We start from the raw sequence: 22,628 nt of genomic DNA, 5'->3' as shown, positions 1-22,628 counted from the left end.
CTCTAGAGTATTTTTAAGGAAAAGCTTGATACAGGAGATGCCTTTTCTGTTGCAGAAGCCGCCAGTCCCACGGAAATGTGCTTCTCTCCACATGCACTCGCCCCTTCGCGCCCAGCAGAGCTCTCTGCATGGTGCTAGTCACAGCCAGAGCCCAGCAAGGCTCAGACCACAGCCCCTCAGTGCCTCGCCGGGACCAGAAAACAAAGGAGGATCTTTTTTAATAGATATTTTAATAGAATACAGTCAGGGACTGTGCCCTGAGCTGTCTTCATCAACTGAAGGCAGTAGGGTGGCTTTCATTTGGTCGGCAGTGGCGAGTCAGAGAGGAGAAGACCCGTGTCCCTATGGACTCGTTGCGGCACAGCGCCTTCGTCCACTATGACCCTTGGGGACTCAACACCATGCTGCAACCTCTGCAGACCCCAAAGGTCTATCTGTTCTAAAAGGGGGATCAGTAACCTATTTCAAGATGGCAATTGCCCATGCAGTCACTAGGATCTGCACAACGCCTTCAGTTAAACGCCCTCAGTCCCGTTGTGCACAACGGGGCAAGAACCACCGGTGTTCAGCCGTGCTCTGTACCCACCAAAGCTCCCACTACTGCTCACCCTGTGGGAGAAGCAAAGGATTACAAGAAGCACTGAGATACAAGAGATGGTAGCAACTGAAAGCACAACTGAATTTCCAAGAAATTCAATTTACAATGGAAACAAGACACAGAGCCTTCCAAAGCATTTGTATCCCTGTTTTTAATGAAAAACAAACCTAACGTCAAATAATACATTCTACAAGTTTCATGTGCAATAATGAAGGGGAAATAAAGGACATGCACAACGTTTCCTCTTTCTTTGTAAGGCAGTAAGGTGGAAAGATACCTGGTGGGTCAGGGGTGGGGGGGGAAGTGTAAATATACTGTAGCTGCCTGGGTCTGAAAATATAAAAACTGGAGTTCTTAGTAACTAGCTCTATCACTTCTCAGCAAGGGATGGATTCGCAGTTACTAGTTTTCTGAAACCACAAAAGAAAGGAAAAACAAAATAAAACAAAGCTCCACCTAGCATCTTTTTAGCTGCAGAAGTGTGTAGATAAATTCTGTCTGACTACAGCTCACGTACTGAACTGCAGTCCCTCCAGGAATAAATTTGGATCACTATGCCATAGACTCCAAAGGGTCAACGTGACATATTGCATCATATCCCCCTACACGAAAAAGAATTCACTAACAAACACCACTTCCAAAAGTGCTCCTTTATTCCCCTTTCACATTATAGTTTCTTATGAAATATTTTAGTGGACAACTTTGGTGTTTTGCCACATTTCTCTCAATCTATTTATAAATGTTTGGTTGGAAAGAAAGTAAACATTACAGGACAAACACTTTATAAACCTTAGCTATTTTCATATAACACTCGAACTGGAATTAGTTTTGCTTAAAAAAAAAAAAAAAAAAAAAAGAAAAGAAAAGAAAAATAATCCTGGAGTCCTGTGTGGAACAAAAGCAAATCTTGTTAAAAGGCTAAAAGAAAATCAGAAAACATAAATAAAACTATTCATGCCACATCTGAGAATACAGAAATGATGTATTTTATGACCAAAAAAAAAGGGGGAAAGAAAAAAAGACAGGCCTGCCAGGTAGAGCCCACTCTGGGCTGGGAACAGCCCTCAGGGCATCACCGCCCCGTGATTACAACTCCAATTGCCCAACGTGCCACTAGAGCAGCGGCAGCAGCAATGGCTGTGCGGTACCCCCCGCCCCCCATCCTCCTTTCCCCCTTCCCCCCCTCTCCAAATAACGGCTTCAACAAATGTTTCGCACCTTAAGGCCCCGGCTGCGTTTGGGGAAGGGGGACTGGCTCCTGGCAGGCAGGGGACGGGCGTGCTGCGGCGGGGGCGGCGGCGGGGACACCCTTCCCACCCTTCCCACCCTTCCCACCCCGCACGCCCCGCGACTCGCCGCTTGTTTATTTAAATGACACTGTTGTTTGAAATGATGGGGGCTTCTTATCCTCTTGAGTCATGCATTCTCTGTCTGGGATCCTCTGTTTAGGCACTTTTAGCACCTCATTAATTACTAACTGCAACAAAGTCGCGCTGTTTTGCAACTCTATTGCCTTTGTTAAGAAATCTCAATCCTGTGTTAGAATGTGAAAGGGGACTGTTATCTCCCATATGCCCTGCTTGACTCCATATTACAAAATTAGCTTTCTGGTTCCTGAAAATACATATACATGTGCTCTTTATGTCCATGCCCCATGGTTAAACAGCCTGGCTTCCGCCGAACAGCCTGCCAGCAACCATTGCAGAAGCTACTGCTGCAGCTAAAAGCCACTCTTAACTCCGCATCTTGTAAATAAATCTTCTTTTATCCGGGAAGCTACGATTTCTTAACAATCATCCTCGTGTCCTGCTACAGAACGGTACTTCAGATGCCTTCTTTATGAATCCGTGGGCACCGCAACCTTCTCCAGCAGTTAACTATTAAAGAGAAGTAACAGACTAAGGAGTTGGAGGATTTATTTGGCTCTTAGCTGGCAGGGCTGGTTGGTAAGGAAGCCTGAAAACTCTTCCCTGCAGTGTCCTGGGTGTTATCTCTGCATGTAACTCCACAGGCAGGTTGGGACCAGAAGTTTGATCCAGAGAGGGACTTGGGTAGCCGTGCAGAAAACTGTGATCCAAGAATCATCTTCAGCAGCATCTTCGGCTGCAAGCGCCTAATTAAATTCACCGAGTGCCTTCCTTGCTTGGGGTGAACGCTCCTGAGAGTTCAGCCCCTGCACGGACCCCAGGCAGGACTCCTGGGTGAGCGGCTTGTGGGCCAAAGCTGGGCGCAGCGGAGCTCAACTGGCAGGAAGAGCTCGGCTCAGCTACCAGCAGGACTGGACCCCTCTGAGCAAGCAGCGTGCAGTGATTTCCTTACAAGACAGGGACAGAAGAAAAGACATGACAATGTCTTTGCTTAGTGGTGAGGGTATATGTAGCCAGCAGATACCAGTTTCTGCTCATAGGTTTCTTTTCAATGCAAAATGTGCAAGCAGTCTTTAAAAAAAAAACCCAAAAATAGAGAGAAATCAAGGCTTACATTCATGTGCCTTAAAAGAAACTCCTTTTTATGGTCTGATACCAAGAATCTGGCCCCTCGTACCAGACCGACATAGATGCAGTAAGCAACCTGTGGAGTGATCCCAGCTGAAGAATCCCGTAAGTGGGAGCCCAGGACACAGTTGCACCCTTGAATTGCACTCTTGCACCCTTGAATTGCACTCACACTGAGGATAGACATGGAGCATGGGTCCACACGCTGGCCAAGCATGATTGCCACCAGGCTGCTATGCTTAAAGGGCACTCTGGAGGAGAGGAGAAAGCTGACTCAATTTGTTGAAAGAAAGGATCTGAGTTTCTCCCCTGTTTGAGGAGGCTGCCTGGACCAGGTACAGACAGATACTCAGCAGGGCAGAAAACCCCAGTGAGGCTGGGTGTTTCTTTATTGCCAGCTACTGCTGGCTCTCAGTTCAGGGTGACTGTTACTTCTGACAGAAGTTTTAAAGGGTACACCTATTCCCACAGATTATTTGGGAAGTTTAAACATCTAACTGTTGAGCGTTGGATGTCACTTGTAGTGTCATATGCCTACGAGGTAAGATTTGTGGCTCCTAGGTTCAAGATGCCTCCATACTTCATTAAATCCTGGTTTTAAAATTCTAGCTGTCCAATGCCTGATTTGTAGGTTGTTCAGTGTGGTAAATGTTAATACTATATTAGCAGAAGCTCTGTATCACTAAATCATTGTCATTCTTGTGACCAGCCATCAGCCCCATATGGAAAAGAACTAAATCCTGAATTAAAACACCATGGTTCTTCCCAGTCATGAACAGTGGTCAGGAATATGCTGGGAAGTATATCAAAATGGATAAGGCTCTGACTGAGGATGGTGCATGTTGCTGGACAAGTGCAAGGGCTTATTTCAGTCCTGATGATGTCAGTGCAACATGTGCGTCTGCTTCAAGGTCTCCGGGCACAGGAGACATAACATACAATCATATGTTATGGAAATATAGAATAAGCATCAGTGACACACTGACCAATGTTTAGTGAAAGATCATCTCTTGTAACATCTTAAATAGCATAATATTATATTCATATGACAAAATTCTAATTAAGTGCCACAAAACGTGGCAAATGGAACAATTTTTCCACCTCTGCCAACCCTGACATGCTTATTTAGGAGGATCAGTGCTGTTGATTCACTACATTTATTAACATGGGACCCAAGATCCATTTTGTGCAGCTCAGATGGATTTCTGTTGCTCTGCCCTAGTAGCACAGAGCAGGGCACCCCATGCTCTCACACCCTGTGCCAGCGGCCACCCAAACCCTCATCAGAGCACAGCTACCACCAGCCCAGTATTACCTCTTATGCCTTTAGGTCACCGGGGCTGAACTGCTTCAGGACCTCCTAGCCAAGGGATGGGGTTGTTTGGGTGAGCTGGGACAGCAGCACATGATGTCCATCCGCGCTGCTCACCATCGTACTGCTTCATGCCAGCTGTTTCCTCTACACTCGGGTTCCTCTGCAGGGTATGAGCATGTATGTTAAGAAGAAAGTCTCTTCACGCCTTCCCAAAGGACCCTACATCTGGAATTTCACCTTCAGTAGTGAGATTGCACCACTGGCCCCTTTGAGACACTACCCACTCTTACTTATAACAGTAAGCCAAGGTTTTCAGTCCCATTTTCTCATGGTGAATCAGCCCAGGGAACGGAATCTGCTGGAAAGAAACGTCTCTTTTTTCAGGATTTCATTTTTGCAGCCTGATCTTCTCCTAATGCAGTGTATGACTGCCAATGCTTGGTCCAGCACATCCCAGGAAGTGGGAATGAGCAAATCTCTTGGGCAAATGTGGGATCTACTTAGGCTGACACTACTACCAAGGAAATTCACAGGAAACACCGCCAAAGTGAGAAAACAGTTCCTAACTTAGGTGTTGTGAATCACCCTCCCAAATACCCAAATTATAGTGAAGTCAATGCCTAGACAAATGGATGTGTCAGAGTCCTGTGAAACCTTTGTTGTTGGTTACTCACATCCTCCAGCTTTACACCATTTCAGTTCTACCTTATGGGCTGTAAGCACAGGAGAAGTATATTGCTGCAAACTGATGCACGAGTTTAAACCAGCTCCGTTATTCTGGTGTTGGGCTCTGGGTGGTTAATCTAGACTAGAAACCTTCTTTATATTATTATTATTATTATTATTATTATTATTATTATTATTATTATTATTATTATTATTATTATTATTATTATTATTATTTAGTATGCATCACAAAAGCAATGATGTTAATCTCCTCTGTTCTACGTTGAGTATTTACACACAAAATACGCAGGTACTTCCATGGCAATGTTGGGATTTTTTTTCTTGGGATACATTTGCTCTGGGCACAGATTCTGCAAACACAGAGCAAAAAGTTGGTCTGTAGCCCAAAGGTTTTACAATCTGATCACGAGGCCAAGAGATGACCAACTGATAGATGAATTCAGGGAAAGAATGTCTTAGCACAGTTTGACCATCCTCGTATGCCAGAAAGTTCTCAGTTTCACTTTGAGGCCTTCCTTTTGGACTTTCTTAACTGAACTGCATCTGGAAGGTCTGTGCTGAAGAATTTGCCCACATGTTTTTCCTACAAATACTTTTTTCATACGCACAATAAAACAGTAATTCAGCTCTCTTCCAGCGGGATCCAGAAGACCAGATTCAAACCTCTCTTGGACTTGATGAAGGGTCAAGCTGACAGCAGCAGGCTTGGACCTGGCCCAAGCTGAAGGATAGTCCAGACCGACATCCTAATTTAGGGCCCAATCCTGCAGACTTTGACACACTGGGATTTTATTGTGGTGACAGAATTGTACAAGTCAGAGATGGGAAAAATCAATTAGGTCATCTAGTCTATTTGTTGCCAGTGCAGGATTGTTCCCTAGTGCACATTCTGTTAATGTTCTGCCATTACATCTTATAAATATCTGAAGCACAAAGACATTATTAAAGGTACTTGGACTGAATCTTTAGGAACCTTTTCTTTTTTAAAACAAAATCTCCACATAATCTCGTTGGTTCAACATACTGTGAATAAAGCATTTCTCATCCTTTGGTTTATTTAAACTGTGCAATTATAATCTTCTGTTTGTGGTATTAACAGCTTTTGAGAATGTTCCTGATGTTACAGAAGATTAACCCCCTAAATTGAGTATGACTAGGGAACACACGGGTTGTTATGGGAGGAAACACTGAGAAATGTAACAACCATCATATCTGGAAATACAGAGCACAGTAGTAATGCATACACACTTAACATATTTGTGTGTGTGTGTATTTGTGTCTGTGTGTATGTATGATTTTTTATAAGTTTGTGGCTCTCTGTATCCCTTGCCCACTCTGTGCCTGCTTGTTTGGAAAAATACATATATATATCTGGAGCAAAGACTGTTGCAATGTGGGGTCCTGTGCAGTGCCAAGGATATTGCTGGTGTTTAACAGACAGTAAATGTGTTGAATTGTGCAACCTTTACTCAGGATGACTGCTCCAGGCCTCCCATCTTTCTCATTTCAGCAGACATTACTGTCCCAGGGCTGTGGGGAAGCTACCGTGGATACCTCCTTGGCAGTGCAGTCTGACCTGTGCCATCTACTCTGGGAGCAACACCTGAAAAACGAGGATATTGTATTGGACGCTTCGTTTTCAAGTTATGTATCAGAAGTAATCCGAGGCCTTTATTTCTTTACTGTGTTCCCCAAGTTGAAAAGGCAAATTAGTGACCCTTTTGTTCACTTACACAAACTATTTCCAGTCTGGAGAAGAATGACAAAGGGTTAGCATTCAGCCGCCCTGTTCACACGGCTCGCTTTTAGGACTGGAGTGCCATTTTAAGCAAGCACAGTATCGGCTATTAATTGAATATTATTATCTTATTTTGGGTATAACCTGAGCATTCTTTCCCCTCTGATTTATTAGCTATTTGGAAAACTGAAACCAACATTTTAAAGCTGGACAGACACAGAAAGTGTTGGGTGGGAGTTGCAGTAGTGAAGCCACCACATGCTATTCCGCTCTGAGTAAAGGGGAATTAAAGGAACAACAACAACCAAACCCCACAACAATAACAAAAAAAACCCAATACCTAGCTGCTTTTACAGGTTTTAATGCAGTTGAGAAAAACAGAGGGCTCAGACAGCTTTGCCTTTCCAGCAACAACACAGATCACCAGCCATTCCCCCTACACACACACCCCCCACACCCCCCTTTAATAAACCCCAAAACAGAGAGGCTCACAAAACCTGCCTGGGAGCCGCTTCTGATTCATGGGTTTCAGTTGCATCCAGCTCCCTCCGCCGTGTGCGCTGCTGCTGGCTCCTCGCAGCCCCCGGCCTGCCCGGCGAGGGGCGGCTTCTTTGCAAGCCGGATCCCCCCCCCTCTCCCCTTCCCCGACCCCCGCCGAGGCGGCCACAGGCCCGCAGGCAGCTGTGCAGCCCGGCCCGGCCCGGCCCGCTGGCTCTGCCTCCCGAGGGCTGATGTCAGCCTGAACTTTGCCACCGATATCTCACATCGGGATGAGCGACACAAACAGGGAATTTGCAGGCCAGGGTTTTGCTCTGGAACGAGCTCCTTCCACACGTTTCGGCGATATAAATCTTCTCCCTTTGTCACAGCGTGGCAGTAACTGTGTTACAGGGGGTTGGTTGATTGCTGGTGTGTGTGTGTGTGTCCCACCACCACCCCTCTGCCCCCCCAGCAGAGCGGGTTTGGGGGAATATCCTGGCTTTCCTGCATCCTCTACCCCTGCCTGTTTTCAGATCCCAGCTTTTGTTTGCTGCCCGGCCTATGCCTCTGCCCCTCTTCCACAGCAAATAAGCGACCTCTCCCCCCTGCTGCTGGTCACTCATGCATACCCTGCCTGCCCTTTTGCTTGGCCCGCAGTCCCCATACACGAGTAGGTTTTGCCTAAGGTCCTCGGGCAACCCACACTAGGTCCTCGGGCACCCCACACGCTCCCCAGGCTTGTCTCCCAACACATCGGCCCCACACGGGGGACACACGGAGGGGAAGAGGCTGGAGAAGCAGCGAGCGAAGTTTCTCAGCCATACTTCGTCCGGGCAAGGAGAGGGAGTGCACTCCCCGTTTGTTTAATGTTTTCCTGATGTTTCTCGTGGAGCGTTTATTTTTTGACATGCTTTCTCTGCCCACTGGTGCTAACGCTGTTCAAGCAAGCCTGGCTGGCTGGCTGCAGGTTGGCTCACACGCGTGCCCCGTCCTTCCTCCACAGCCTTGTTTATTTATGCCACTTGCCTGGCTTGCTCATAAATTTCCACACATGCACTAGCACAGGAGAATTCTCAGTTTCCAGCAAAACACTGAGGCGCACGAGCTTTCTTCGTGTCAGCGGAGACCCCTCGGCTTGTCTGCCGAATGACTTTTATTTTATGCCTCTCTGGCAATCCCACCCCATCCGGCTCAAGTATCCTGGATTAGAAAGACTTTCCCCCAGAGTCCTTTTCAAAGGGAGCCTCCCACAGACCTTTAAATCCCCCACATTTTATGGTACAGATATTTAACAGCTCTGAGAGGGGCAGCAGGAGGAGAGCCTGAGGAAAACAGTTACAAATAGAGTGGCTGCTCCTCACGCCACTGAGGTTCCTGATGAGATCAGCGCCGTTTTATCCGGCTTTCTCTCTCATCCCAGCGCTAGCCCCCGAGATAAGGAGTGAAGCAAGAAAGGATTCGGTGAAGTCGCCGTTTCCCCCCTGAAACAGCCTCACCTCCCCATTTCTAGCCCTCCCCTTCCCCTCTAAAAGGAACCCTTGCCGGAGAAGGGAAACGCGATACTCTTCTGTCAAACAGGCGGCTGTGCTTCGCCTAGGTGCAGCTGAGCTGAGCCTTTGCTGCCGGGGCTCCGGTGAGGGTCCCGCCGGCGGCGGGGAGGCGGCTGCGGGCACCCCCGGGCGCTGCGGCCCCGGCCCCGCGCCTGCCCTGCTGCCAGCCGGCCACGGGGACGGATCCCGGCCCCGACGGGACACGCGGCTTTGCTCTGCCCCGTCCCGCCGGAGGAACCACCCCCGAAAGCGCCTGTCCCGGGGGGAAAGGCAACAACGGAGAAAATCCCGAGGAGAAGGGGGAGGCCAAAGACCCCTTACCCCCCTCACACCTCCACATCTCCATTTTCACCAGGGCTGGGGGGGGCAGACTCGGGTGGTGGGGGGGGGGGGGGGTGCTGCGCTGTACTCCTCTCCGCAGGACAGGGGTCGAGCACATCGCCCCGTCCCCCCGGCAAGTGCGTGGTGGGGGAGCAGCAGCACCTCCGAGGGGCCCCGAGAAAGTCGGCGGCGGAGGGGAGGCGAGCGGAGCCCTCCGGGAAGGGGCTGCCAAGCGAGGCTGCGGAGCCCCGCCGCCCGGCCCCGGCCTCAGCCACGGCCCGCCCCGCCCCGCCGCAGGGGGCAAGCGGGGCCGGCGCGGAGCGGCGCCCCCCACCCGGCCCCGCCGCTGGAGGATGCTCGGGCGCTAATGCCCCGAGGGGGCTCGGCCGGGCTCTGGGAGCCTCCCTCGCCGTGCCGGGGCACTTGAGGCTCTCCTCCTCCCGCCCCGCCCCGGGGCCTCTCCCCCGGGGCCCCGCTCCGGAGCAGCTCCCGCATGAAGCCCGGGGGTTCCTTGTCTACGGGCGAGAGAGCCGGGGCGGGGAGGGGGGGTGGGGGGGGGGCCCGACCCACCTGCGCCCGGCGGCTGGCGGTACCCGCGGCGCAGAGCGCGGCTGCTCCGGATCGGCGGCGGCGGCGGCGGGGCTGGGTCCTCCTCCTGCCCCCCCCGCCGCTCCCGCCCTCGCACACTCCTCTCCCACCGCCATCCATCCATCCGTCCTGTCGGCACCTCGCCCGCCCGGCGCACACACGGGCGCGCACAGCCGCACACGCACCCCGGCACCCCCACAACATGCTGCCGGCCACCGGCCCGGCATGGACCCCGGCGGCGGCTGCTCGGCTCTTCTCCGCTGCTGACTCCCCTCTGAGGTTTGCGGCAGGTAGCGGGGCGGACGATTGGAAAGTGCAGTAGCAAAAGCGGAGTAAAAAAAAAAAAAAAAAAAAAGGAAGAAAAAAAAAAAAAAGGAAAAAGAAAAGGCAAAAGCCATCAACCCGGCCGAGCCCAGCTCTGGATCTCTCAGTGCAGGTATTTCTGCTGCTGTGTTCATCCCTTGCCGCCCGCCACCCCGGTTTATTTTATTCTATTTTTTTAAGGAAAGAAAAAAAGAACGAAAAGGAGAAGTCGAACTCTCAAAGGGTTACTATGCAATTGCGACTGATTTCTTGGTTTTTTATCACTTTGAACTTTATGGAATACATTGGCAGCCAGCACGCCTCCAGGGTACGGCGACAGGGAAGAAGTAAGTGCGAAGAGATTTATACTTTGGTAACTTCTGCTTCCTCTCCTTGTGCTGTTCACCTGTCCGGGGGTGGGGGGGCGGAGGTGTGTGTGTGTGTGGGGGGGGTGTTCTTCTGCCCCCCCGGTGCCTTTGCGAGTGCGCCCAGGAAGCAAGTTCCGCGCCCGCGGCGCGGCCGAGCGGTTCCGCGGGAGGTTTCGTTAAGTTGGAGGGATGAAGGCGATTTTGGATCTCTTTCTGCTTTTCCCCCTCACCTCACTGGGATGGGTTTACTCCTTTATATTTCAGTGTCTGGTAAAGGGAAAAGTCCTTTCCTAGCTCTTTCTACTTCCCAAAGGGGAAGCGCGATGACACCACAGGTAACTTTTTTTGCCGTGATGCCCTAAGCGCCTTTTTCCATCCCGGTCACCATTTAGCCACCTGGGAGAGGACGGGGAGAGAAGCCCTCACCCCAAGAACCAGCAGTAGAGATTATCGCTGTAGGTTACAGCTGGCGCCCGGCGGTGCGGAGCGGGGGTCTGGGGTGCCGCGGCGCTGCCCGCCCCGGTGGCTTCCAGCCTCCGCTCGCCACTTGTCACCTCGGTGGCACCGTCCGGGAAGCCCCCGGGTCATCCGTCGGCACAGCCCTGGGGCTGCGGACCCCGATTTTTTGTGGCTTTCTCCCCCTCCTCCCTTTTTTTCTCTTTTTAAAATTTTTTCTTCTTTTACCCATGGGATGAACCGAGTTCGTCCCTTCTGACTTCGCCACCCCCTGACCAATGCCGCCTGGGTCCGGGGTGGCGGCAGGAGGGAGCCGGGAGGGCCGAGGAAAGAGGGGCAGTGCCAGGGGAAGCTGGCAGCAGCTCCTTGGGCACTGCCGTCCGGGAGATGCGATGTGGGAAACGAGAACCCTTTGGCATCAGGGCGGGAAGAACAGCGCGGCAGAAGCGTGCCGCTCCCTCGGGAAGGCGCTGTCCAGGTCGTGGAGCGCTGCGACGGGCCGGCGGGCTCTGGCTCCGGCGTGGCCGGCAGCAACGGGCAAGCTCCGAGGGCCCGGGGCCGCCGTGATCCCCCCGGAGCTGCCGACGGCGACGGCATGAGGCAGGAGGGGTTAACGGGACGTGGCCCCGATCCCGCCTCGCTACCCCGTCAGCATCGGAGCCGTCGCCGTTTCAGGGGAGGGGAGGCATTTTGGGCGCACCTACCGCGGAGGGGCTGCTCGTGTCTGTCCCCTTTCCCTGGCAGCTGGAGATGCCGAGGAGATGTCACAAAACACGGCAGCCTGCACTTAATCGGGGAGAAGTAACCGAGTTACTTCCGCAGCGAGAGGACGGGGAAGTTGCTATTATTTTAATTTGGGGTGGGTTTTTTTGCTCAGCTCTCACTCCCTTCCCCTGCTTGGCATGGCTAGCCCTTGAAAGCCTCCTTTGTATGGTTTGCCTCCCGCACACAAGGTTTGATTCACCTAAAGTGCCCCTAAAGCGGAGCCGAGGACGAGAGAGACCGGGGCTCCAGCCCTCCCATCCCCACGGCCGCGCAGCGAGGGAGCACTAAGGGCTAAGTAAAACATGTCAGGGCATCCGATTTATTATCCTTGGCAAGGGAGGGCTCCGCAGCCTCCATCACTTCCCACCCACTCCTTTAACCCCTGGCAGCCGCCGGCCCGCAAGCTGCGGCTGCCCACCCCGACGGACGCGGGTTGGAGGGGGGGTTCATCCCTGGGTCGGGGGCACAGCAGGGGTAGGGAAGGCAGGACATTCCTCCCGCTTGGGGAGAGGGTCGGGGAGCGGGCCCCGCTCCGCCCGTCCTCGCTCCGGCACCTGGTGCGCTCCGCGCCGGGCCCAGCGCCGGGCCGGCGGCGACCTCTGCTGTCCTGTGCCGCGGCGGGCAGCCCGCCGGCGGCAGGTGCTCGGCTCCGCTCCGCTCCCCTCGGCACGGCCGCTCACCCCCGTCCCGCGGCCGCCCCTTTTTGGCGGAGGGCAGGCAGGTCGCTCCGCTGCCGGAGCACCGGGCTCGGAGCTCGGCGGCAGGCGCAGGGCAGCCGCGTTTGGCAGCATCGGGGCTGCAGCCGTGTGCCCGCGGCGCGCTCCGCATGCCAGCGCCGTCCCGCCTGGGGCTTCCTCAGCTCACCCCTCTTCAGCAGCCTGATTTTCGGGCAACGGAACTGTTGTTTGCCAATACCTAGCGGGTTGGTACGGTGCGGGGAAGGTGCCGAGTACCGTCAGTTCTCTGGTTAAAAGGCAGGAGTTAAATACTCAGCGGGACAAGTGGCTGGAAAAAAGTCACGGCTAGAAAGAGTCCCGAGTGGAAACCTGGCTCGCTGTTTTGGCTGTGAAAACAAATCACTGCCAGAACACCTCACCTGGACGTGGTGTACAATGTCCCCTGGCTGAGGTCTTCAAAGTGGGATGGTTGTAAAACATGCTTGGGTGCAACGTGTGGTTACTTGGTGTGAAGCGAAAACTGGAGCACAAGTGTTTCTGCAAGTTGTTCTAGCAGAGGGTATGGGCATCGCTCACCCTGATAATTTTTTTGACTATTAGTGAATACTGGAAGTTGGGAAAATGATAGTGTGCAGATGAAGAAGACACCTGACAAATTCATCTACTACATGGAAGACTTTCTCTGGATTTCTCTTTCTTGTGCTCAGATTGTCTCCATTTAAGTCCAGACCCCATAGCTTGGGAAGTGTTTTTCAACTTGCCATTTAACTTAGGCATTTTTAAATACAGTGCAAGCCAGCTGCCATCAAGCAGTTAGTAAGCCATTGTTCCTTCATTCCCTTCCGTGCCCAAGTCTCCCATTCTATGTGTTGCAGACTCCCATATTTTAAGAAGAAGGAATAACGAAGCCTGAACTGACAAAGTCAGAATATGCTGGTCCAAACCTTCAGCCAGTATAAACTGAAGTTTCTTTGTTACTTTACCCCCTCAAAAGGACCTGATCCTGAAGCAGTACTTACTTTGTACCTGTTGCCAAAGTAATACTTACTAGGAGAAAAGTCTGGTCTTCAGTCCTTTCACTCCCAAAACTCCTACTGAAGTTTCTAATCTGAGCATCCTAAATTTCTCTTTCGTAATCAGCAGTAAATGTGGAACTGGCCGTGCAGAGGCAAAACTCCTCTGAAGCCTGCTACAGATTGCAGAGGATTGGGCCCATAATTAGACAGAGCAGACAACATCAATAAAAGTTCGAAAGCAAAGATGTAATTAGCAGAAGAGATTTGTTTTCATTCTGATAAGAGCAATTAAGACTAACAAATTAAGTGGCTTGTTTGGGTCCTACAGGAGAGATATATAGACTAGCATACCAAGAAATAAGCTCTATATATCTGCCAGTCGTTACAGTTTGCTTAGGAAAAAAGTACTATTATGTCAATAATTCCAAAATACTTTTGCAGGCCACCACCACCCCTTGAAATTTAGCACTGACAGTCGCGTCCCTTTCTCTCTGACCTTTTAACTGATGGAAATGAAGTAGCATTTGCTGTGGGTCTGTGAACGACCGGCCGACCATTCGCCATGACCCTGTGGACTGCCAGTGAGCCACAGACTAAATTTGGCCATCGCTGGGATAAGCACAGCGGGAGAAAACTCCTGCGTTTGTACCACAGCTGGGAGTGAAGCAAGCAGTGGGACTTAGTGGAACAGCAGTTTGGATGTCGAGCTAGCCTGGTGTGTGCCTTTGGTAGCCCATCAGTGCCCGGTGCTGGCAGCTGCCTCCTGCCTTTCGCTGCAATGGCCCATCTGCAAGGCCCAGCGTCCCGGCGCTGCTTCGGTGGTGGCTCCTCTGTCGGTTCCTCTGTTGGATGCTGGGCTGCAGGTCTTTGAGCGTCTGCTTCTGGTGGTGGTCCCGAGCGGAGGGCTCCAAATGCTCTGTTTCTCTAGCTTGGTTTGTGCTACTACCTCCGAATTCGACCTTAAGCAGACGCGTGACGGCCCGTTTGACAGCAAAGCTGTATCAAAACGAAACACCAAAGAAAGAGAACCACAGGCAGGTAAAATGCTGTCTTGGTTCTTTTATACCCTGGTGGAGGGTGTCATTTACACTGAAGTAAAGTTTCACCGAGAGGAATTACGCTGTGAATTCAAACAACACTGCATTTTGGCAGTGATTTTTTTTTTCATTGTCCATGTATATTCCTGGTATCTGTGCGTATGTTTAAGGTTGTCTTGGCACAGACAACTACGTATTCCATATATTATGTAGGTGGTGTTACCCATTTTTGTGAAAGAAGTACTTTTAACGCATCTGGGTGCAATAATTCAACGCCAGGCAAGCAGCGATCAAGTAAACTGAAGCTGTCCTTGGGTGGGATTAAATTATTCGGCGTTAGTTCTCTTTCAGAGTACTTCGGTGCCACCACTATCTTGTTTTTTCCCTGTGATGTTTTCACATTAGTTTTTTCAGAGTAAACTCTTTGCTCGTGACAAGTGCATCTGGGTTTGTTTGGGGGTTTTTTTGCAACAAAACTATATTTCTCGTTTTTGGATGAGATCCTGTTTGTTTTGAAATAGGCTGTAAAATTCCTACTGCAGCCCTTAGGAACAGGGGCAGACGGCGAACTGCTTCACCCTATTTTCACAAACTGAATGTGTCTCGTTAGTAGCGACACCCCAACCAATTAAATATTAGAAAATCACTACCCGTTGCTGAAGGCATTAGAAGTGTTACAGGGGTAGCCAGCTCACACTGTTTTGGGTTTTAGGGTTTTTTCTATAGCCCTATGTGCCTGTAGATCAGTGCTTGAAGTATACCAACTGATACGTGGTGTTATCCCAAAAAAACCAAACCCCATTACGGAGCAGTTCCCATTTCATCCCTGACATCTGAAAGGAGGGGGGGGATCATTCCAAATTTTGTTTCTTTCAGCCACTGAAGACGTTCCTTATACTCTTTAAAATTTATGTTGAACTGCAAATACATTTATCACCACGTCCCGAAGCCATTGATGTAGGATGGTGCAGCAGGAAAGAAACAAAAAGTCCTATTTCTTTCTGCAGGCAGAATAAAATGTTGCTATTACTAATGAGTTGGTCTTAGAGATTGAATCTGCCCCCGGTGCTTTCCGTGGAGAAAGTCCTATGGACTTCCCTGGAGGTGGAGAGGGCTTTTTTTTCCTGCAGGACCTCGGGAAACATTTTGACTTTGGAAGAATTCCTCTGCTAGAGTACTTGCAGAATTGCGTGGCCCCAGTATGTACGATACCTACGTAGGAAAAACCAACACTCTGCTTTTCAAAACTGGGATGTACAGGCAGATGGGGAGGCAAATCTACTTCTGAAGCATGTCAAAAGAGCAGCTATTTTACTGCTTTCACCCATTGAGCCAACTGAAGTCAATAAAGTTATGGCTGAGATGAATTTCTCCTTTTAAACTTTGCTATGAGCGCATCAAGCCTTTGCAAACCCTCCGCCTGCTACTTCTTGCTGCTGTGAATTTTTCACAGAACACAGTGGAAGTTCTGCCTAACAAAAGCTGGGCTAGGACTTAAAAATCAGACTTACTCATTCTCCCTCGCTTGCCGTGCTCACTTTGCTGCGCGGTTAATACAGGTAGTGTGCTGGTTTGAGCGCTGCTGGCTGTCGCTGACGTTAATAAGCTGCCTACCATTTCATATTCAGTCGTTTCTAGACAGTGACCACAAGGGAAACTCATCCATGAAAACTATGGAGCTTCTTAAGAAGGTTTTTTCTTTTTTCTCTTGAAATTAAACAAAAAGCTTGGTGGAGGAGATATAAATGCTAATTAAAAAATATAGTGGTTTTGCCTCATTTCCAATTTTGGAGCCTGAACTGCTGAAAATGACTTTGCCAATTTTCTACCCAAACAATGCAGAACAAAAGCAGTCTTATCAGACGACACAAGGCAGCTGAAACCATGTACTCTTTTATACAGAATTCTGCCTGTCTGCTAGTACCACAAACAGTGCAGCGGATGAAATATTCAGAGGATATTTAAACATGCAAAACAAGTTAACGGGTTTCAAAAAGAAAAAAAGAAAAAGAAGAGCTGCAACTTTTTTATATATAATTGAATAGCTGAGCTTCTGGCAATGGCAGAACGATGACGTGTTAGACACTTCGTCACAATAAAACCCAACAGATTTTATTAATGATTACTTTAACCCTCCTTTGGTTGCTAGCAGTGAGCTGAGCGATGCTCTTTAGAAAGCAGGAGTGGTTGTGCTACAGTTATATAGTAGGTGATGAACAAACATCTTGGGTGTGTTGATTTCTAGGTTATGAGCTACAGACCGTGCATTTGAAAATACTCACCTTCCTTACTTGTGGGATCAAAAATAGCACCCATGGAAGCAAAGGATCCACAAAACTCATATCCCATCAGTGCTGTGAGGGAAGAACTCAGCTGTGGGGGACCAGAGCTGAACCGGGAGAGGCACAAACCGTGACTGCATCGCGCTCCCCCCCTGCTCTGAGCAGCACCCCAGCGCTGCGCCGGCACTGCAGCTCCACACAGCAGAGTAATTAGGGGGAAGAACATAAGGAAATGCAGATAGCAATACTTTCAAAAGAAAGTAAAACCCAGCCCACAGGTATACACCAAGTTCTGGTAGGGCGCTGCTATGAACATTATCCTTTCGAGCTTCTTATTGTGTGTCAGTTTTATGTCCTGACACGTTTCGTGTAGAAACTTGAAAGGTCCTAGATGGGATTTCAGACGTTTGAGATTTCCTGCAGGGTAAAGCGGATTTTGGGGCACTGTGAAATAAAACAGGGGCTCATTGATGGGTGTTGGAACAGCAACGATGTGTAATTCCTGCGGCTTCCTGTAAAGTGCAAGGGCAGGCACACCAAGGCTCAGTTCCAAGAACAGGACTTAGGTGCCTGAGGTGTGTCTGGGGCAGGATTTAAACACCTGAACCCCTCACCTTCAAAGTCCTGCTTAATTGCCACATCCCCCTCCATGCACGGGCATTCCTGAGATGGGGTATTTTTTTTCCATTTCTACCATGAGACTGTATCTTACTGACATTGAGCGTCCACCTGGCATGGCAAACTCCTGGGCTCAAGTCCCTTCTGCAGAGACTTTGAGATTTTATCTTAAAGAAACCCTGGGTAAAAAAAAGGCAATACACAAATAACATCAATAATAAAAGTAACAACCCAAAGTTCTTGCACAGGGAGCACAGGACTCTGCAGGCAGGCGATCACTCACTGGCACTGGAACACAGACACACACACAGCCCTGCTCCCACACTGGGCCATCAAGCCCTTTTCTCCTCTGTGCTACCTAAAACGGGTGCAAGCAAATGATCTCGGATTACATGCAAATCCAGGTGATAAAAAGTCAGTTTGGTAGAGCAGATCAGCACAGGCTGGTGTCAGATAGAAGAATCATTTTAACCTCTATTTGCAACTCCTAGCTGAGCATTTTAGCTGCTAGGGTTTCGGGTACATTAAGGGCAGTGAGTCTGCTGCTTCCTTCTTGGTGTGTTTTGGAGGAGCAAGAGGTCTCCTTTTCTTTTGTTAAAGGACATATTGGCCTACAGGGCTGGGTAGCAGTGCTAGGTCACATAAACAGCCTGGATTTGGGATGGTTTCTGCCCCCAGCATTTCCCCAGGATTAGGCTGAGAACCCCTTGTTGGGTGGGTGCACTGGCTTTTGCCAGTCCCTTGCGGAGGCGCCCAACTCTTCTCCCCCTTGCTGAAAGGCAACTCAGATGCCTCGCTCGGAGCTGCCAACTGTACTTTGATGGTGGCATCGATGGAGGGCGTTGCTACACAAAGCAGAAATAGCATAAATCCTCCATCAAGCGCCAGCTCATCCACACCACCTCTCTCCAAACGACTCACCAGGTGCGCAGCTTCTCTGGAGTCAGCGCTTTGGTGGGGAGCTACAGCAGAGGGAGGGCTTGGAGCCCTTTATTCTCACCTCCCCTACAAAGCGAGGTTCTGTTTCAAGGGGGAGGAAAAGGAGAACTCTCTTGTGTGAACCAGAGACGTAGGAACAACCAGCTGGTGGGACGAGATCTCCGCCGCGTTTCTCGACTCCTCACATTTACAAACATCCACACTAACCAGAGCTACTAAAACCTGACACTTTAATATGTTTACAAAGTTTATGTATGTTATCAGCACATGTAATACTCCCAACAGGATTTATTACAGGTTTCTTTAGCAACAACATTTTTTATTCATAACAGCTCAACTGGTCAGAGAGAGGAAAACAGCCAGTTTCTTCAGAGCGCGCCTCCCACGCGCACTTGCCCTGCGTTATTGCATTGCTTATTCATGGAGATTACAAACACCAGTGTCGGCAAGTGTTTCATAACCTTGTTTCCTTTTCCTAGAACGTTCATAATTAATTTAACTTTTTATTTTTTTCTCCTTCCTATGCCACTGAATAAGGAGTTGCTGGTTTTATTTCGCTGTGTGCGCGACACTGCCGAGTGAAGGATTACCCCTCCAAAGCAGCACCAAGTGGGACCAAAGGATATTTATTTAACACGGGAGTCAGAAGAGGTTAAGTGCATGTATTTAGCAAATACATGGAGATGGATGAAGATTCCAGAAAGTTTTAGTGTAGCACAGAAAATAATCGACTGGGATGAGACCTCCTCGTGCAGGGCACAATGGCCACGAGTGTCATAAAACCTGACAGACCAGAGCTTGAAGGAAGGAAATGTAAATAAATGACACAATTTGGTGTTTTGAGAGAAAAAAAAACAACCCCAGACCAAAACCATGTCACACATTCATCTCTTTTGTGTTTATGTCTTATGAAGAGTTGAGCAATTAATGAGTTTGAGAGTTGAGGGTGTATTAAAAGCCAAAGTAGAATTCGGTAGGAGAGTGTAGAATTTATAACCTGTGAGATGTCTTGGACAAGCATTTTTAAGCCCAAGGACCTGATTTTAGGAACAAAGCAACTTCAATGTGCTATTTAAGTTGCCCATTGAGGGGAAGCTTCATTGGTGTAAGAATTTATCAGTAGGATTTGGTTGTGTGAATGTCAGCACGAGGACATCTGCATGGCTGCTTAGGACAATCCTAGGCTAAAATCCAAAGTTATTTTGAGGAACAAGTAAATATAAAACCAAATTCCCCTGGACAAATTTGGGGTGAGGGGGGGGAGGGGAGGGTTTCCCTTTTTCTGTTGGCATTTCTTTCCTCTGACAATCTATAGAATTAGCATTGTTTGAGAAGGTTTATTCTCTCCCATGCCTGGGTACCACGTTCTTTCATCTGAGCAATTTACTGACATGCTAATCATGATTTAAACCTCCAGCTTCTTTCAAATGTACGTCTTAGAACAAGTAACCTGCTACAGTACTAACCCAGTTGCATATATTTCAGGAAATAACATAACAAGTGGTGACATACATGATGGTTGTGTGGTCTCTTGGAGGTCAAAGTGGACTCAATCACTCCACGAATGTGAAAATTATGGAGGAGGTTTCAAATGGGCTTTTCTTTTACTGTGGCTGGATACTCTGATGAACACAAGTCTTCCCAAGCTTTTTGGAGGTTAGAAGAACTGGGTGGGGAGCAACTGGAAAGGTGTGTGGGGCGTCTTATTCCTATGTGCCAGGATCTGGCTGGCCACAAAGGAAACTGTAAACTGTTTCAAGATGAGGACAAACTGCTATTCAACTCTTTCTGAAATCACACGATTTCCCAGCTAACCAGTGAGTGGAGAAGTTCATTTCTTCCTCACTATAAATCACACCTGAGTCCAGACAAAATAGATTAATCAAAAAAGTATTTTTTCCTTGCATTTCCATGCTCCATTGATTATGTAAGAAAGGAGGATTCTAACCATAGCTTCCACTAAAAGACCACCAAACATTATGGAAGTCAATCCATAATCCTTTCTGAAGCCCTGCATATTTTGTTGAAAAATAAGTTATTCATCTATGGAACTTGCTAGTCGAGCCTTCCACCGTGGTTCCCTGATTGACTGTGGTTACTGCTGTGTGCACCAAAAAAAGGTCTGTGTTTTTCATCTGGAAGTCTGCAGAGACCTTGGACATGTCTTGCCCAAAAGACATCAGCCACAGAAATTGTGGTATTGCATATAAGAGACCTTATTCAGAAGAAAAATCTTCCATCTCATACTCTCTGACTCCTACATAAGCCTCCTCTGGCTTCTGTACTTCATTCCCCGAACCCCCTAAGCCTACAGCTGGTGTCCTAGAGATGGAAAAACTCCTTTACTCTGCCTATGCCCAGGTTCTGCTAAAAGACCTTTCTGACCATCAGTGTATATGACACTTTACAAAGGCGTCAGAAGTCTGTAAACCTACCAGAAGTGCAGGGTGATGTTTAACACCATTCACAAAATATTGCCAAAATAAATCACTATTTTTAATGGAAAATTAAGAACATTTTATAAAATATTATAGAATTAAAAATAGAAATTGTAAATGAAAATACTATAAATTATCATACATTTAGTCATCTCTCCCCCTTCTCCCCTACACATTCATATCTACATCCCTGTATATACATTTACATACACACCTACAAATTCACGCAGACACTGGAAAGAATTAAAGGTCTTGACTTGTTCTTAAAGTATTTTCTCTTTGACATTGCCTTAAAAAAAAGGTTAAAGGGATATCAATAACACCAGACAGAAGAAATTTTGTTTCAAGCCACAGAAAGCCCTTTGGTTTGCCTGAAAACTCCATCCTGGAGTGATATATCCTAGGGAGCTGCTTTGGCAGGGGGGTTGGACCCGATGGTCTCTCGAGGTCCCTTCCAACCCCTGTGATTCTGTGATTCTGTGATCTCTTCTCCCATTTCTCGTGATCTGCTTGGCCATGGAAAAACAAAATCATTAGTTTTATGTAGGTTTGATACTAAATAAATGATTTTTTAAAAAGGCATGGAAGCTTGGTAGGGGACTCTCTTCTCTTTCTGTTGAGCCTGGCATGCTTAAAACTACCAGAAAGCCATATGGACTCTTCCCTTTTTGGTAGTGTACAGGTTTTATGGCTTTTCATATGACACATATCACTAGGCTGGAAATTTTACTCGGGCATGGAGGAGGAAAATAATATTCCTTCAGCTGGGAAGGCAGGGAAAAGAGTGGTGCTAGAGAAGAAGCATTTTTCCTTGTCCCCGTGACAACCCAGCAGCACCATGGATGATGTTCCCTGGAGGGGGTGGGATGTCCGTGCCTGGGAGGGTATGTGTGTACCTGCATCTGCACATCTGCTGAGGGAACAGCAAGGAGAGTTCATGTTGCTCCCTTTTATCAGAGACTAGAAATGTGATGTCAAGGCACATGCCAGACTAACACGAGGTTTTCAATTAGAGCCTCTGCGTTGTTTTTAATGGGAGTTGGTTTAGGCAGAATAAACATCTCCTAAAGGTTAAGGGATTGATGCTGCTTCTAGTTACAACTCATGTCAGGAATCACATAGCTCCGAGAGCTCTGCCAGCATAAAATTTGCATGTGCTCAGAACCCAGCCTGAATGTTTATACAGGCTATTAAAAAACACCATAGTTGGTGGGGGATTTTTGTTCTCACTCACCGAGGAAAGGGGCAGCAATGCAATCTGTGCTTCCCTGCCTGAGGTGCTGGCAAAGGTCGTGAGGATATTCCACCGTCTTTTTGTAAGAGAACAGATGCAACTTGCCACTTGCAAGTGTGGGAGGGACACTTCCACTGCTTTCCCCACGCTGCTGTGCTTACCCTGCCCGGCACCGTGTACTCATGAGCTTGCTCCTACTTTGCCCTCTGTGCAGTTGCAGTTGTCAAGCCTCCCCTCTTCCCCTCTCTTCCTGTGGGTACTGAACTCAGGAGCTGTTTCTTAGTGACTGAAGCGGTTCATAGAGCAAGGGCATCCACCAAACCAGGGTAGCTAAACACGTAATCACAGGGGTAGAGCCCAAAGTGGTAGAGGAACCCTGGATCGGCTCCAGTAGCCTGCCTGACTTAATACAAGTGTCCTTCGTGTCCTCTTGACTATCCACAACCCGCCGGGATCCAGCCCAAGCCCACTGGGAACAAGAATTAGGTGAATGGAACAGACACATCAGAATTCACATACATCAGTGTTACGGAGGGTATATGACAATGTGCCCTTTGTCAAGCTGATTTTTCAAGTAGTTTTTTTCTCATCAACCCATCAATTCCTGTTCTTCCTCAGCATCGCCCTCAGTGTTCCCGCTACCTCACTCCCTGATTTGTATCTATAAGCAAGCTTCCTCCTCAGCAGACTTTTCCCTTTTGATGCCAACCCACAAATTATTGC

At 48.8% G+C, this 22,628-nt stretch overlaps 1 protein-coding gene across 1 annotated transcript in view; it reads left to right on the top strand.

Moving 5' to 3' along the window:
* The first annotated feature begins 9,672 nt into the window (after window positions 1-9,672).
* The window catches only part of RSPO3 (R-spondin 3), a 61,867-nt gene continuing 48,911 nt past the window's right edge, over window positions 9,673-22,628 (top strand). The window contains exon 1 of the mRNA XM_084261496.1: window positions 9,673-10,422. Coding sequence (XP_084117622.1) covers window positions 10,326-10,422 — 97 coding nt within the window. The 5' untranslated portion in view covers window positions 9,673-10,325. The remainder of the gene's footprint in view (window positions 10,423-22,628) is intronic.

This window comes from Gallinula chloropus (assembly GCF_964237585.1).
Source record: "Gallinula chloropus genome assembly, chromosome: 3".
NCBI lineage: Eukaryota > Metazoa > Chordata > Aves > Gruiformes > Rallidae > Gallinula > Gallinula chloropus.
This window is presented reverse-complemented; position numbering and strand designations above follow the sequence as displayed.